This window comes from Poromitra crassiceps (genome assembly GCF_964638095.1).
Source record: "Poromitra crassiceps genome assembly, chromosome: 9".
NCBI classification, from domain to species: domain Eukaryota; kingdom Metazoa; phylum Chordata; class Actinopteri; order Beryciformes; family Melamphaidae; genus Poromitra; species Poromitra crassiceps.
In genome coordinates, this window is record NC_139630.1 from 33,860,704 (window position 1) to 33,876,879 (window position 16,176).

At 39.7% G+C, this 16,176-nt stretch overlaps 1 protein-coding gene across 4 annotated transcripts; it reads left to right on the forward strand.

Annotated features, from left to right (window-relative positions):
- The first annotated feature begins 405 nt into the window (after window positions 1-405).
- On the forward strand, window positions 406-13,402 carry LOC310782875 (uncharacterized protein). 4 transcript variants are annotated; one of them, XM_083643662.1, is made up of 7 exons: window positions 406-483; window positions 1,640-1,732; window positions 1,828-1,856; window positions 2,250-2,318; window positions 11,383-11,451; window positions 12,355-12,450; window positions 13,220-13,402. In XM_083643662.1, exons 1-7 carry the CDS (start codon window positions 432-434, stop codon window positions 13,334-13,336), a joined length of 525 nt encoding a protein of 174 aa, XP_083499788.1. In that variant the 5' UTR covers window positions 406-431; the 3' UTR covers window positions 13,337-13,402. The 4 variants fall into 4 exon arrangements, 3 of the variants coding, with proteins under 3 accessions (XP_083499788.1, XP_083499789.1, XP_083499790.1); XM_083643663.1 differs by lacking the exon at window positions 2,250-2,318; XM_083643664.1 differs by lacking the exons at window positions 11,383-11,451; window positions 12,355-12,450; window positions 13,220-13,402 and adding exons at window positions 3,511-3,606; window positions 4,597-4,729.
- Window positions 13,403-16,176: the final 2,774 nt, after the last annotated feature.

A 16,176-nucleotide genomic window follows, 5' to 3' on the forward strand; every position in this document is an offset into this window, starting at 1 on the left:
GTGGAGTTGAGTGGAGCCATCCCTAACGATGAGTCTTCCTGCAGCATCACTGTGTTCTTAAGGTTTCTGACTTCTGATCGTATCCAGTGTGAAGTGACTGATGATTACAAGAGGCCTAGAACAGTCCAGACGTTTGACTTCACCTCTCTGTACTTAGGTGAGAAAGCTTTGAGAGTATGTTAAGGAAGTTTAAAATATCTGCATCTTGATATGAAATTGAATGAAAACGATATTTTTTTACTTGATCGTTTTAAAGTAACTGTGCAAAAGATCATTTTATTATTTCTTACTTGTTTACTGATATGATAAACGTGAACTCTTGACTGACCCTCCATTTTGTTGGGCTTTGTTATTTAATTGATCCAGGTAAGAAAGCAACAACAACAACAACAACAACAACAACAACAACAACAACAACAACAACACCAACAATGACAACACCAATGACAACAACAGTAAAATCAACGACAAAAGGAAGACAAGGTAACTTTCCATCTTGCATTAGCCTACATACAGTACTTCTACAGTCCAGTCTCTCTCTCTCTCTCTCTCTCTCTCTCTCTCTCTCTCTCTCTCTCTCTCTCACACACATCTGTATTGCTATTAGAGTGGTGTCAAGTGTTTTGGTATGAAACCATGAGGGTTCGAAAATAAGTGATAATCAGGGGTTCCTAAATGTAAGAATGTCACGGCCCACTTTGAAATGTGAAAATCCTCCGGGGCCCACCCAACCCTGTAATCACAACTCTGATCAGCACACCAGACTAGGACTGCATGATACCCGTACTGTAGTAGGAAGTATGTTTTTAGCCGCTGCCAGAGTGAGTTGCAGGATGATAAGTGAATCAAGTTGCAGTACCATCATAGTTAGTGTGAAAAGAGCTTAGAACATCACAGAGGGTAGAGGCCGTGCATTACTCTTGCTGCTGTAATAAAGTGCCGTTCTCCACTGCAGACTTGGTCCGACCAGACTAAGATGAAGTATTTCCATCTATATTGTTTATTTCATTAACAGAGCATGTGAATGTGGGCATGCAGCAAATTAATAATGCATCCACATACAAACATTCAGGCAAAATACCCAAAAGCCAGCCTGTCAATTTTGATCTTTTCTTTCCCCTTATTGTTTCCCCTCGCCATTATTTAGCCTAGCTTTGAGGTGTTATTTAGATATGTGGTTGTTACCATTTGATGTCTTAGATCTACTATCTTCACTCTTCACTTAAAAACAAGCCGTTTGATTTCCTCCGAAAATCGGAGGTGTAGGCAGACCACTCCCGGCCCACCTGCAGTACCATGTGGTTGCAGCTTTTGCGAATTCACACTTGTTACAAATTCTATTCTATTCTATTCTATTCTATTCTATTCTATTCTATTCTATTCTATTCTATTCTAAATGGATTTTCCTGTAGAGAAAATTGTTTGCAGATACCATATACAATAGAAAAACGAATACAAGTAGGCTACATCATAAGATCATATGACACAATAACAACACATACTGTAACTCATCACCACAACAAATGCAAAAATATGATATTTGTGAAACACATGAAACTCTCTTTCAGACATAGTTTGAATGGATTTTAGTTGCATAGGTTACTTGAAGCTGCTGACAAAATGTTTTAACTTCTTCTAGGTGGAGGACTACAATGGTGGGCCATCTTAGTGGTTTTAGCTGCACTGATAATAATAGTTGTTGCCCTCGTGGTGTGCTGGAAGAGAGCTAGAGGTGAGAGCATTTCTTGTGTAAAATGTGGTCACATTGATGAAGCCAGACTGTGTCTGCAGAAGATAAACTCTCCTCTCACTTTTGCTTTTTTTCAGGGAACCAAACAGCAGTGAAAGACGACATTGTGAGTTTAAACTGAAGGATACAATGTTTATGTAGTCAGGACTTTACACAGCTGTAGCAAAACAGATGTGTGATAACTGTCTATTAACATAACTGTACAGAACATGAGATAACTTCATTGATATTTATCAAAAATTATGTTCTAAAAAAAAGTAAGATAATTAATCTGGGAGGGGGTAAAAGAATAAAGGCAATCTTGATTAGATGGATTATTGCATAATCTATATGCAATATTCTGTACAGTATGGGGAAGACTGAAGATAGGTGAATTTTCATCATGGCACTTAGACTATATGCACTTCTGGTTTTGTAACAAGATTCAACACACAGCATGTATTGTGTTATAAGTGATCTTTACTGAAATGTAAAGCTAACTGGGCTGATATGTGTCCAGGCTCTGACCTCAGTCAGTGCTGCCAATCCTGCAGTGAAGCAGTCTGGACCAGGAACCAGCCAGGACCAGGTCAGATCACACTCACACACACTATCCACTACATGTGCACGAGACACAAAGTGCAGTCTGATTTCCTTGATAAAAAAAGCATAAGAGGGAAGTAAGAGGGTCTAGACTAGACTAGACTAGACTTATTAAACTAGACTAGAGTAGACTAGAATAGACTAGACTATAGAATAGAATAGAATAGAATAGAATAGAATAGAATAGAATAGAATAGAATAGAATAGAATAGAATAGAATAGCTGAGGAAGTGGGGCATAAGGATGAAGCAACGACCATAAAAAAAGAAGGATAAGACATCTCACGTCACAACATTCACATTTTGCTTAGGGGCCAGTTCTATTGAAATGAAAGCCCGGGCAGGGTGTCCCACTATAAATAAACCATCATAGCTATGCCGTTTCACCTCTGATTGCTTCCAGCAGATAAAATAATTTATGTTTTTGTTTTTGTTTTCGTTGTCGGTCACCAAACAGCTCCTGGCTCTGCAGTAGCTGCATATAGCTCAAGTCAAGCCCCTGTTTGGTCCAAGACAGAGCTGGATTAGTTCATTACATCATGACACCTGACCAAACCTTGTTTTTTAATCTGGTGGAAGCATTTTTCAATCAAAGGTGAAACGACACAGATATGATGGTTTATAGTGGGACTTTCCATGCCCGTCACTTCAATAGAACTGACCCCAAAGTCTGGCCCCAATGCAAGATTGGAACGCTGTGACATGAGTGATGCCTTGTCCTTCTTTTTTAGGGCCCTTGGTGTGAAGCAGGATGTGGCTGCAAAAGTGCATCTATGCTCAGCCAACAGTCCTACACAGCAACCCTCTGCCAGTGTTGAACATTGACTGTATATATATATATATATTTATATAGTCAATGGTGTTGAATAATTCTCCAACCTACACCCAAAAACATCATTCCTACCACTTGAAGTTTAATTGATGTCCTTGCCTTACAAGCATCCCCGTGGGATTTGGAATCAAGTCCTTGTTAGTTTCATAGTTGTGTCAAAAAATGTATAATGGCAGAAATCCCAGATCTGGATCGCCACCAAAATTAATTCTGTTGTTCCTTGTGAAGTTGGTCCAAGGGTGATCTGTGGTACTAAAAGTTGAGCAATAGAATATAATAGAATAGTGGAAGTGTTAGTTCAAAACTGTGTACCACTGACCAGCCATTGTGTTGCATTCACTGATCAGACTGGTCAGACAGATGATGATGGACCTACCTACGCCTCCGTCAGCTACTCCCACAACAAGGAGAAGAAGAAGAAGAAGACAGCTGGTAAAGCACAGGTGAGCTGACTGCTCTGTTGTATCACTGTTGGTAGGAAAACAACAACAACAACAACAATAACAACAATAACAACAACAACAACAACAACAACATTTTCAGGAATAAAGACAATTATTCCTATTTTCGCATTGACACCCATGTATTTCTTTACATTACACAATAGGTTTTGATCAGGTTTTAAGGCTCCAACAGTCATGAAACTAAACAATGGCAGCAACAAAACAACAACAACAATATAATAATAATAATAATAATAATAATAATAATAATAATAATAATGATAATAATAATAATAATAATAATAATAGTTGTTGTTGTTGTTGTTGTTGTTGTTGTTGTTGTTGTTTAAACTTTCAAAGTAAATTGTACACTATTTCAGATGTGTGCCTTTTACCCAACAGCAGTGTTATGGAGGATATTTAAAGAGGTTGTAACATTAGAAGTTGCTGTCATCAGTCACACAGTGTCAATAAGTTGTAGCCTACTGTTTATGGGCAAATCACATAACTAAAACTAAGTCGCATAAAAGTGTTGTTGCTGCTCTCTATGGGTTGAAACATTTAAAGCATGTTGATGGCTGGCGTGGGCGTGGCTAGAAGTGCAGTGTGCTGGATAGTTTCCATTTCAAAGGAGAGGTTTCTGGCACAACTTCACCTACTTCCAAGGTGCATGGAGAAGGGAAACAGTCTATACAGTGTAGGTCAAAACTCCAGCTACACTTGTAGTATATATAACTACTTTAAGATGTTATATACTATAAGTGTTGCTGGAGTTTGACCTCTTTAGAAGTTTAAGTTTCAACCCATAGAGAGCAATGTCATAACAGTTTTCATATTTAGTTTGGACCAGAACTCATGTTGCTGTCTTGTGTCACAGTTGTGTTATTTTGTTTTGTTGTGATTTGTTTGTTTTGTGGTGTCTGTGTTTTTGTGCTGTCTCATGACATGTTTGGTCATTGGTGTGTTGTTGTTGTTGTTGTTGTTTAGCAGGTTAATTATGGTGATGAAAAAGTGACCTATGCTGCTGTGAACCCCTCCTCTGCCTCTGCTGGAGACTTTGATCCCAGCGCCCTCTACGCCACCGTCAACAAGCCAAGGAAGTAACAGAAGCTACCTATCATATCATTACATTTGTTTTGATGACTATAGGTTAGTTGCACAAAGGAGGAAGCAAAATGTTGCATTTCCGATCAATATCATATCATATTATTTGGTCATTTATGCTTTAATGTAGATAGTAAAGTAGAAATAGATCTGGGGGGTGGGGCTATTCTTAATTTTGTATAAAAAAAAGCCATTTGAGATCTGGGACTATACAACATTTGGGGCTATAGCCCCCATAGCTTCAATGTGAGACTCTGCTGTCGTTAGCGGAGTCTCAACATTACACCGTAATCTGGCAGTGCAGGCTCCATTCAACAAGGCCCTACTTTTTCCTACATGTAGCAATCATAATAACACAGTAGGCTACTTGCTAAGGTTTTTGTCCGTCAAGTTCTATTTGTGTTGTTAAATATTGCGTAGTTTCCAATTCCGAGACGTTTTTGTCATGGCAGTGCCTGTCTCAGCCTGTCTTTTCCATTGAAAATGTCCGTTGTTGTTCTTCCGCTTCCCAGTTGGGGAAACAGCGCCATCTCTGCTGTGGCTACAGGTGGAAAACCCATAATTAGACTTTCAGAAATTACAGGCTCAGGCATCACAAAAATGGCTGACGTTGATGCTATAGCCCCCAATGCCCAGGCCTAAAGACGCCCATACTATCCCCCCCCACACACACACACACACGCGCATGCACGCACGCACACGCACACATACACACACACACTTCAAATTGTCTCCCATGCGGCCCAAGTCACATGAGCAATGACCTGGGGGGTCACAAGGCCCTACTTAAACCCTAAAGGGTCAAGTCAGGGTCAGAGCTGCCATCATGTTCGCCCAGCTGGGGAGGAAGACACCTGCAGGGTCGATACAGGAAGGATGTTAAGTCACAGCTGCAATGTCACCACCCACTTCCTGCTGATGCCTTTACTTTAGGCATCAAGACATCCTAACCTGATGCTGTCAGATGGATGGGTTTGTTTCACATTCTGTGAAAACAATAGCGCCCCCATGTGGCAGAGTCAGGTTAAATACATCCTGCTCCTCTGTCAATATGAGCCACTGCACACTGCACACATGCTGTGACCCTGCATGTTAAACCTATTGATCAGCCACAAAGTGCAGCTGATGGGTGTGTCATCATATATAGGACCAGTGGAGGATGAAGTACCTGAAGGCCACACTGGAGTAAAAGTACAGATATCTGACGAGAAAATGACTTTGGTAGAAGTTAAAGTTGTCTACTTGAGTAAATGTCTTCAAGTATCTGATATTTATTGTACTTAAGTATCAACGGTAATTATCTGCTATTAAATGTACATAAATATAAAGTAAATGTAAAAGTAAATGCATTGATCTTCCAATCTTCCCACACAATCATGCAATGCAATCCATACTAGGCATAAACTGCTAATCTCTCTTATATTGTTAATATTCTGTTAATATATGCATGTGCAATGCATAACTGTTAATACTCTGCTATGTCTCATTGAACCTTGTACATGTTTATATTTTGTTAAATTGCTAACTTTGGGTTTGCCACACTTTGTTAATACTGTTGATATCTTTGAATATTTTATTATTATTTTTTTTTCTTATTTCTTCTAACTTATCGTGTTTCTTATGTAAACCTATGTAACGTGTGCACCAACCACACCAAGTCAATTCATTTGTCTTGAACTGTGAAGCTTCACACCTTCGTTGTGAAACTTCCTCAGTCTTCTTGTCGGTTTCAAGAGAATGAACTGAGGCCTACAAACAGACTGCAGCTCTGAAAGTAAGGAAAGGAGCCTTGTTACTACAAGCTGTTTATCTTGTATTAACTAAGTCTGTTTTAAACAATGTCTTCTCTCTCTTTTGTTTGAGCTCTTTCTCATCTGCAGATAGTTCAGAGCAGCAGTTAGGATTTAAACAGATCTAACAGGACAGTTGGGAGTATAGGGGTGGGGGGGGGCTTAATGGAGTTAGTGTAGTCTTTCCTTTGTTATAGCTGATTATTGTTGTTTATTTATATTACTGTATCTGCAAATAAAATACTTTTAATATTCAGTCAGCCTCCTAGTAATAAATACTGTGGGGCATGCGAGAGTTTTATGTCTGCTCTGATATCTCCCACTTGGCTTCCTGGATTGTGGAAGTCTGTCAACACAGGCAGAAAACATGGCAGCCATGTCAGCAGTCCAAGGTAATAATTGCTGTTCGAGGAACCATGTTGGGTGACATCTTTCTACAGTCCAGCCAGTGTGATTAGAGGTTTGACCACTTCTTACCAGCAAGCAGTTGATGGACACTGATGTTCAACTTCAAACCCATAGGGACAACATTTTCACATTTTGATATTATGGCAGAGTAAACGTTCATATTAAAACCATTTTGAGCTGATATGAAAGAATTGTCTGGATTTCACAAACAGTGAACTGTATTTAGACGGCTTTTAAACGTTGGTGTGAGCCGTCCTATCAACATCAACATGTTCTCTGGGTTTTTCATAAGGTGAGGAATGATGAGACAACGTAGATAACTTTTTGTTTTCATCATATTTCTATTTTAATCCTTTTTGCTCCAGACTTGTCAGCAGCACCGATGTCTTCTTTGGGGAATTTCTGTTACATGGACATGAACAGGTTTTGCTGCTGTCTTGATATAAACAGCTTGTCTTTTGCTTTAGTGTGTCCTGCAAGTATGTCTCTCAAGTTAGAAAGACAAACTAAAATGAACACGTCTTTGTCTCAGTTCACACCATCACATTTCCTGCACATCTCTCAGCAAAATAGTGTCAAGCTGCAATGAGGAACTAACACTTCAATTCTGGTTAGTCAGAAGCGAGGCTCTGCACAAAAATGTTTTACGTCTCCGGGGCTGACTGACTCCCCATTGTTGAAACACACGTGTGAGTGTTGAGCAACAGCAGCAGCAGCAGCAGCACCCCTGTGTTTCAACAATGGGGAGTCAGTCAGTCAGTCAGTCAGTCAGTATTCCCCCCAGTTCCCCTCCCCCAGCACAAGCACCTGGACCGACCAGAGGAGGCACTAGTGCAGCGACCACTCCTTGCCCTTAATCTGGCTTCCCACCCGCAGACACGGCCAATTGTGCCTGTATGGAGGTAATACAGGGGATTGAACCTGCGACCCTCATGTTGGTATAGGCAGGGAAGTTGACCTTATGTCTCTAGGCCCTTGTTACTGCATAAGCCTCCAAATGTAGCGCAGGGTCAGAGTTCGAAGGGCAATTGCAGTACAGGAACCAGCCATGTTCTTCATATTGACATATGTTACTCTTCAGGTCAAGGCCTTTCCAAATATATATTTCTTTTTATCCTACGACAAAGTCACATTTTCACCCCTGCCCCACACCAGCTTCTTTCAGGTGGAGTTTCTGAGATCCTTTGAGACAAAACACCAACTTCCTGTCTCAGACTGGGAAATCAGATTTTGGACTGCTGTCTGTCTCCAGTGAAGGATATGACCTCATTACTTCAGTCAGCACAGCAGAGTCCACTTCCTGTATGGAGCTGAACACTCTGAACCAGCCTCCTCCTCTACTCACTTTAAAAAAGAATCCACCTGTACGTCTTTCCTTTGATCATCTCCAAGAATGTCTACATCATCATTGACTATCATTATTGACTGAGCCCCCCTCACTTCTGTGTTTGTCATATTGGTGCTGATGTAGGAATTGAAGCTGATTCTACTGTTGCACTAATTGTAAGTCACTATAGAGATGCTCAAATGTAACATTTTAAAAGACATCTTTCTGTGGGTCAGATCTTTGGCTGTCTTGTCTCTGCTGCAAGACATTCAGAAATATAACTGATAAGCTGTAGGCCTACATACTTCAACTCAACCAGACTGAAGAGAGGGGAGGAAAAAACACAAATTGTGGCTGATATGAGGATGTGACACATTTCAATCACATGACGTGTATCTTTGTCTTTAAGAATCAGTTCAGACACGTTTGACAGTTGAGAGTGAGAGAACAAGATGGATAGATAGATTTAAAGACACTGAGAGAAAGAGCAGAATGGCTGAATTCAGACTGACTCAAATCACTTTGTGTTTGATACTCGTGTTTCATGGAACAGGTAAGGCTGCATTACAATTTATATTAAATAACAGATACATCACAAAACGTATAGGCTATACTTACTAGTATTACTAACTGTACTTTTATTTATTAACCTTAATTTAACTGAGATGGTAAATTATGCCATTTTGTTAACAAGCTGAATGATTAGCGGACTCTTTCTGACTTGTCAGGGCATTTTGCAAACTTATTTCATATCGAAAACATTATGGCCATACCAGCCATATTCCTATTCTGATTCAATTCAATTTTCATAGTATTTCTCTGTCATTTTCTCCACAGCAGTAACTGAACAACGTGTGCCCTCCTCCTATGTCAGAGATGGAGCTGAAGTCACTCTGCCTTGTGACAATGTGATACACGGTCATAAATGTGACTATACTGAGTGGCTCTTCACTCATTATATAAACACAACTAAAGTACAGCTGGTTTCCAGTGGTCAGATTGCATCAAATAGGTTGTCCAAACCTAAAGCAGCCAGACTGAGTGTTAAAGCCGACTGTTCTCTGGTTATAAAGAACGTCAGAGTTGAGGATGTTGGTCTCTACACCTGCAATAGATCAGATGGAAAGTATATAGGTGATGATGCTCCAGCTTATCTGTCTCTTGTAAACAGTGAGTGTTAACATTATATTCAGCTCAAACTGCTTTCTTCCAAGAATATACTAAAACATTACAATAATTCTGATTATAGTAATGTAAATATTATTCTTATCCTCTCACAATATCTCCATCTTCAGCAGTGACTGAACAGAAGGACAACTATAACCTGAAGCTGTTCTGCTCTGTGGTGGCATATGGACAGTGTAGAGAGACACTGAGGTGGCTGTATGATGGTAAAGAGGTGGATAGAAATACCAACATTCAGATATCACCATCTCTCTGCCACACCACCACTGTGTCCTTTCTGACTTCTGCTTATATCAAAGAGAGATTCCAGTGTGAAGTGACTGAGACTGATGGTGGAACAGTGAAGACATTTGACTTCACCTCTCTGTCCTCAGGTGAGGAATCTTTGAGAATATGATAAGGAACTGTTTAAATCTCTGCATCTTGACATGAAAAATAATTTAAACTATCTTTCTTTTACATGAAAGTTTCAAAGTAACAATCAAAATATTGTTTTATTATGTCTTACTTATTTACTGGATATGATCAACGTGAGCTCTTGACTGACTCTGTTTTGTTTGAGCTTTGTTCTTTCATTTGTCCAGGTATGAAAGCAACACCAACAACAACAACAACAACAACAACAACAACAACAACACCAACAACAACAACAACAACAACAACAACAACAACGATGACAACAATGATGACAACAACAACAACAATAGAATTAACAACAAAAGAAACACAAGGTCACATTCCATTACATTTTGTGTTACATGTGCTATTTCCACAGTCCAGCCTCTCTCTCTCTCTCTCTCTCTCTCTCCCTCTCTCCTCTCTCTCTCTCGCAACTGTCACTATATGAACTAAAGGTCCCTCAAATAGAAAGATGTCTTTATTAGAGAGGTGTCAAAGGAAGTGTTTTGGTATGAAGCCATGAGGACTAGGACATAGGTAATAGGCTTCTTGAGTAGATGCAATGATTTCAAGAGATGATATATTAAATCAGAGGGTTTCAAAGTGGGAGGCGGGCCTCCCCAGGGGGGCTCCAAACAGTTTCAGAGAAAGCTCAGTGAATGGAAGTGAAAATAATATTCCATTTGTGTTTGTGAGTGTGTGTGTGTGTCTGTCTGTGTGTGTGTGTGTGTGTGTGTGTGTGTGTGTGTGTGTGTGTGTGTGAGTGAGTGAGTGAGTGAGTGTGTGTGTGTGTGTGTGTGAGTGAGTGAGTGTGTGTGTGTGTGTGTGTGTGTGTGTGTGTGTGTGTGTGTGTGTGTGTGTGTGTGTGTGTGTGTGTGTGTGTGTGTGTGTGTATGTATGTATGTATATATATATATATATATATATATATATATATATATATATATATATATATATATATATAATATTCAGTTGAAACTGATGAGAATTTATTTTTACTTGTTGTAGGTGGGGGACTACAATGGTGGCCCATCTTAGTGGTTTTAGTTGTACTCCTAATAATTGTTGTTGCCCTCATCGTGTGCTGGAAGAGAGCTAGAGGTGAGAACATTTCTTGTGTAAAATGTGGTCACATTGATGAAGCCAGACTGTGTCTGCAGAAGATAAACTCTCCTCTCACTTTTGCTTTTTTCAGGGAACCAAACAGCAGTGCAGGACAACACTGTGAGTTTAAAACTGAAGGATACAATGTTAATACAGTCAGGACTTTAGACAGCTGCAGCAAAGCAGCTGTGTGATATCTGTCTATTACCATAACTGTGCAGAGCATGAGATAACTTTATTGATCTTTATCAAGATGATGTTGTTCTAATAAAAGGTAATATAATTCATCGGGGGGGGGGGGGGGTTGAAAGAAAAAAGGCAATTTTGAACAGATGGATTACTGCATCATCTATGACATGCACTTGTGTGCACTTGTCTAATAAGTCTCATCATATAGTAGTATTCTGTTCTAACTGATCTTTACTGGAATGGAAAGCTAACTGGGCTGTATGTGTCCAGGCTCTGACCTCAGTCAGCACTGCCAATCCTGCAGTGCAGCAGTCTGGACCAGGAACCAGCCAGGACCAGGTCAGATCACACTCACACACACTATTAACTTACTAGTTAACTATATTGTCCTATTGTTGCTGCTGTCATTGTGTTTGCTGTGATTCTGCACCTATTTAAAACTGCACCTTGTTTGTAACGGAAACCTACAGCATAATAATTTCACACGTGGGTAGAACTACGGAGTGACAATAAAAATCTTGAATCTTGAATCTATCCACTATCCACACTATAGAATAGAATAGAATATAATAGAATATAATAGAATAGCTGAGGAAGTGGGGCATAAGTGTGAAGCAATTGACGACCTTGAAGAAAGAAGGATAAGACATCACTCACGCCACAATTTGAACACTGTGACGTGAGTGATGTCTTGTCCTTCTTTTTTAGGGTCGTTGGTGTGAAGCAGGATGTGACTGAAAAAGTGCAGCCAACCAGTCCTAGACGGCAACCGTCTGCCAGTGCTGAACAATTCTCCTACCTGATGTTGCACCCAAAAACATCATTCCTGTCACTTACACATACGTTTCATTGATTTACTGACTCTGCAAGCATCCCCTTCAGATTTGGAATCAAGTCTCTCTCTTTGTTACTTTCATAGTTATGGCAAAACATGTTTTATCATCTAATGACAGCCAGATCCGGATCACCACCAAAATTCAGTTATTTCTTGGGCCAAAGGTAATCTGTCAACTAAATATCATGAAAATCAATGTCTAAGTTTGTAGGAAATCCTGCTGACAGACAGCAAAATAACTTAACAGCGATGAATGCATAACTGGTAGACAGAGGTACTAAAAGTTAAGAAATTGAATAGAATAGAATAGAATAGAATAGAATAGAATAGAATAGAATAGAATATCAGTGGTGTTAGTTCAAACCTGTGTACCACTGACCAGTCATTGTGTTGCATTCACTGGTCAGACTGGTCAGACAGATGATGATGGACCTACCTACGCCTCCGTCAGCCACAACAAGGAGAAGAAGAAGAAGAAGAAGAAGACAGCTGGTAAAGCACAGGTGAGCTGTCTGTTCTGTTGGATCACTGTTGGTGTGAAACAACAACAACAACAACAATAATAGTTGTTGTTTGTGTTTGTGTTGTTGTTGTTGTTGTTGTTGTTGTTGTGGTTTAAACTTTCAAAGTAAATTGTACACTATTTCAGATGTGTGCCTTTTACCCAACAGCGGTGTTATGGAGGATATTTAAACTAAAGAGGTTGTACCATTAGAAGTTGCTGTCATCAGTCACACAGTGTCAATAAGTTGTAGCCTACTGTTTATGGGCAAATCACATAACTAAAACTAAGTCGCATAAAGGTGTTGTTGCTGCTCTCTATGGGTTGAAACATTTAAAGCATGTTGATGGCTGATGCCAAACAGCAGCTGTGACATCACTGAAGGGGCGTGGCCAGAAGTGCAGTGTGCTGGACAGTTTCCATTTCAAAGGAGAGGTTTCTGGCACAACTTCACCTACTTCCAAGGTGCATGGAGAAGAGAAACATCTATCTATCTATACAGTGTAGGTCCAAACTCCAGCAACACTTGGAGTATATAGAACTACTTTAAGATGGTATATACTACAAGTGTTGCTGGAGTTTGACCTCTTTAGAAGTTTAAGTTTCAACCAGGTTTCAACCCATAGAGAGTAATGTCATAACAGTTTTCATATTTAGTTTGGACCAGAACTCATGTTGCTGTGTTGTGTCACAGTTATGTGATTTTGTTTTGTTGTGATTTGTTTGTGTTGTGGTGTCTGTGTTTTTGTGCTGTTGTTGTTGTTGTTTAGCAGGTTAATGATGGTGATGAAGATGTGACCTATGCTGCTGTGAAACCCTCCTCTTCCTCTGCTGGAGACTCTGATCCCAGCGGCCTCTACGCCACCGTCAACAAGCCAAGGAAGTAACACCACACAGCAGCTCCATGTCATATCATTACATTTGTTTAGATGACTAGCTATAGGTTAGTTGCACAAAAGAAGAAGCATAATGTTGCATTTCTGATCGATATCATATTAGTTTGAGGGACTAGATATTTTTGTATAAAAAAAAGCCATTTGAGATCTGTGACTATACAACATTTGGGGCTATAGCCCCCATAACCTCAATGTGAGACTCTGCTGTTGTTAGCCGAGTCTCAACGTTACACCGTAATCTGGCAGTGCAGGCTCCCTTCAACAAGGCCCTACTTTTTCCTACATGTAGCAATCATAATAACACAGTAGGCTACTTGCCTTAAACACAAGGTTGTTGTCCGTCCGTCAAGTCGGGCTATTTTCATTCTTAAATATTGCGTAGTTTCCAATTCCGAGACGTTTTTGCGATGGCAGGGCCTGTCTGGGCCTGTCCATTGAAAATGGCCTTTGTCATTCTTCTGCTTCCCAGTGGGGAAACAGCGCCATCTCTGCTGTGGCTACAGATGGAAACCCATCATTACACATCTGGAAGAGCAGAAATGATAGGCTCTGGCATCACAAAAACACCTTGGATTTAGAAACTACGCAATATTTAACATGAAAAGCTCCATTGTTGAATGGAGCCTGCAGTGCCACCATAACGTTGAGACACACACTCTTCAGATTGTCTCCCATGCGGGCTGAGTCACATGAGCGATGACCCGAGGGGTTAAGCCCTAAATGGTCAAGTCAGGGTCAGAGCCGCCATCATGTTCACCCAGAGGGGCAGGAAGACACCTGCAGGGTCGATACAGGAAGGATGTTAAGTCACAGCAACAATGTCACCAACCACTTCCTGCTGATGGCTTTACTTTAGCCATCAAGACATCGTGCTCCTCTGTCAATATGAGCCACTGCACACTGCACACATGCTGTGACCCTGAATGTTAAACCTATTGATCAGGTGCAGCTGATGGGTGTGTCATCATACATATGACCAGTGGAGGATGAAGTACCTGAAGGCCACACTGGAGTAAAAGTACAGAAGTAAATGCATTGATCTTCCAATCCTTCCACACAATGCAATACATAACCTGCTAATAGGTTGATATTGTTAATATTCTGTTAATATCTGCAATACATGTGCAATGCATATAACTGTTAATAATCTGCTACTAACTTCATTGTACGTATTTTGTTAATTTGCTAACTTTTGGTTTGCCACACTTGGTTGTTAATACTGTTTATATCTTTGAATCTATTATATGTCTTTATATCTGTATATATCTTGCATATGTCTTCCAACTTAATGTGTTCCTTAACCTATGTAACTTGTAGACCAACCAAACACACAAAGTCAATGACCTTAATGTGCAAACTGTATATAGCCTTGGCCAAATAAAATAATTCTTCTAATTGTAATTATAATTTCAAATAAATGTTCAAATATCCACAAATCCACTGGTGGTCAATCTTAATTATGCTTGAAATCTAAGTAGATATAGTTTAACATGTGGGGAGTCACACCTACAAAGTTACATGGTGGTGAACAGTGCATCTTATTTGCTATTTGAGCGCCATCTGTTGGTGAGAAAGTCAAGTCAAGTCAAGTCAAATTTTATTTATATAGCACCTTTCATACACAAAGGCAATTCAAGGTGCTTTACAAAAAAAAAAAATCGAAAAAAAAGGGAGCAAAGCAATGCACATATAAAAAAACACATAAAAAACACAGCCGACAGTTTTAGTTAAAATATATACTCAAATTAACAAACATGAAACATTATTTCTGTTTTAAATAAGTTACAAGGCATTCTTCAGTATTATTATTACATGCACAGTCCATTTGTTGGAAATGTACAGGAATCTTTTTTTTTAATTACAGGCCGAGAGAGGCAGTAGTTTAGTAGCAGTTAAAAGCAAGAGTAAACATAAAGGTCTTTAGCTTGGATTTAAAAATAGGCAGAGTAGGGGCAGATCTAATGTGTTCAGGGAGTTTGTTCCAGTTATGAGAGGCATAGTGGGAGAACGCGGCTTCACCATGTTTTGATTTGGTCCTCGGGACAATTAGTAGACCAGTGCCTGAAGATATCAGGGATCTGGATGGTTCATAGTGTAGAAGCATTTCAGAGATGTAGTGTGGGCCTGACCCGTTGAGAGATTTGTAAACTATTAGCAGAATTTTAAAGTCTATTCTAAGATTTACTGGCAGCCAATGCAGGGATTTGAGAACTGGTGTAATGTGTTCAGCTTTCTTGGTTCTTGTTAGAACTAGCAGCCACATTCTGAATGAGCTGTAGTTGTTTAATAGCTTTTTTGGGAAGACCATTGAAAAGACTGTTGCAGTAGTCTAGCCTGCTAGAAATGAAAGCATGAATTAGTTTTTCAAGATCTTGTTTGGACATATAACCTCTAATCCTTGCTATATTTTTTAGATGATAGAAGGCAGATTTTCTTATAAGCTTGATGTGGGAGTTGAAATTTAGATCAGAGTCAATAATAATGCCAAGATTTTTTACCTGGTCCTTTGGCTTCAAAGATAGGGATTCGAGGTGAGCAGTAACTTTGAGCCTATCTTCTTTTTTGCCGAAGACAATTATCTCTGTTTTGTCTTTATTAAGTTGGAGAAAATTCTGGCACATCCAATCATTAATTTGCGCAAGGCACTGACACAGTGTCTCTATGGGGGCATAGTCATCCGATGAGAGGGCTATGTAGAGTTGGGTGTCATCTGCATAGCTATGATAAGCTATTTTGTTTTTTTGCATAATTAGGCCCAGAGAGAGCATATAAAGGTTAAACAGGACAGGACCTAAAATTGATCCTTGGGGTACCCCACATGTCATTTTGGT

Coding starts and splice junctions, on each gene's coding strand:
- LOC310782875 (XM_083643662.1), top strand. CDS start 432: ATGACAACACCAATGACAACAACAGTAAAATCAACGACAAAAGGAAGA. Junction 1,733..1,827: donor GTGCTGGAAGAGAGCTAGAG/GTGAGAGCATTT, acceptor GCTTTTTTTCAG/GGAACCAAACAGCAGTGAAA. Junction 2,319..11,382: donor CAGGAACCAGCCAGGACCAG/GTCAGATCACAC, acceptor GTATGTGTCCAG/GCTCTGACCTCAGTCAGCAC.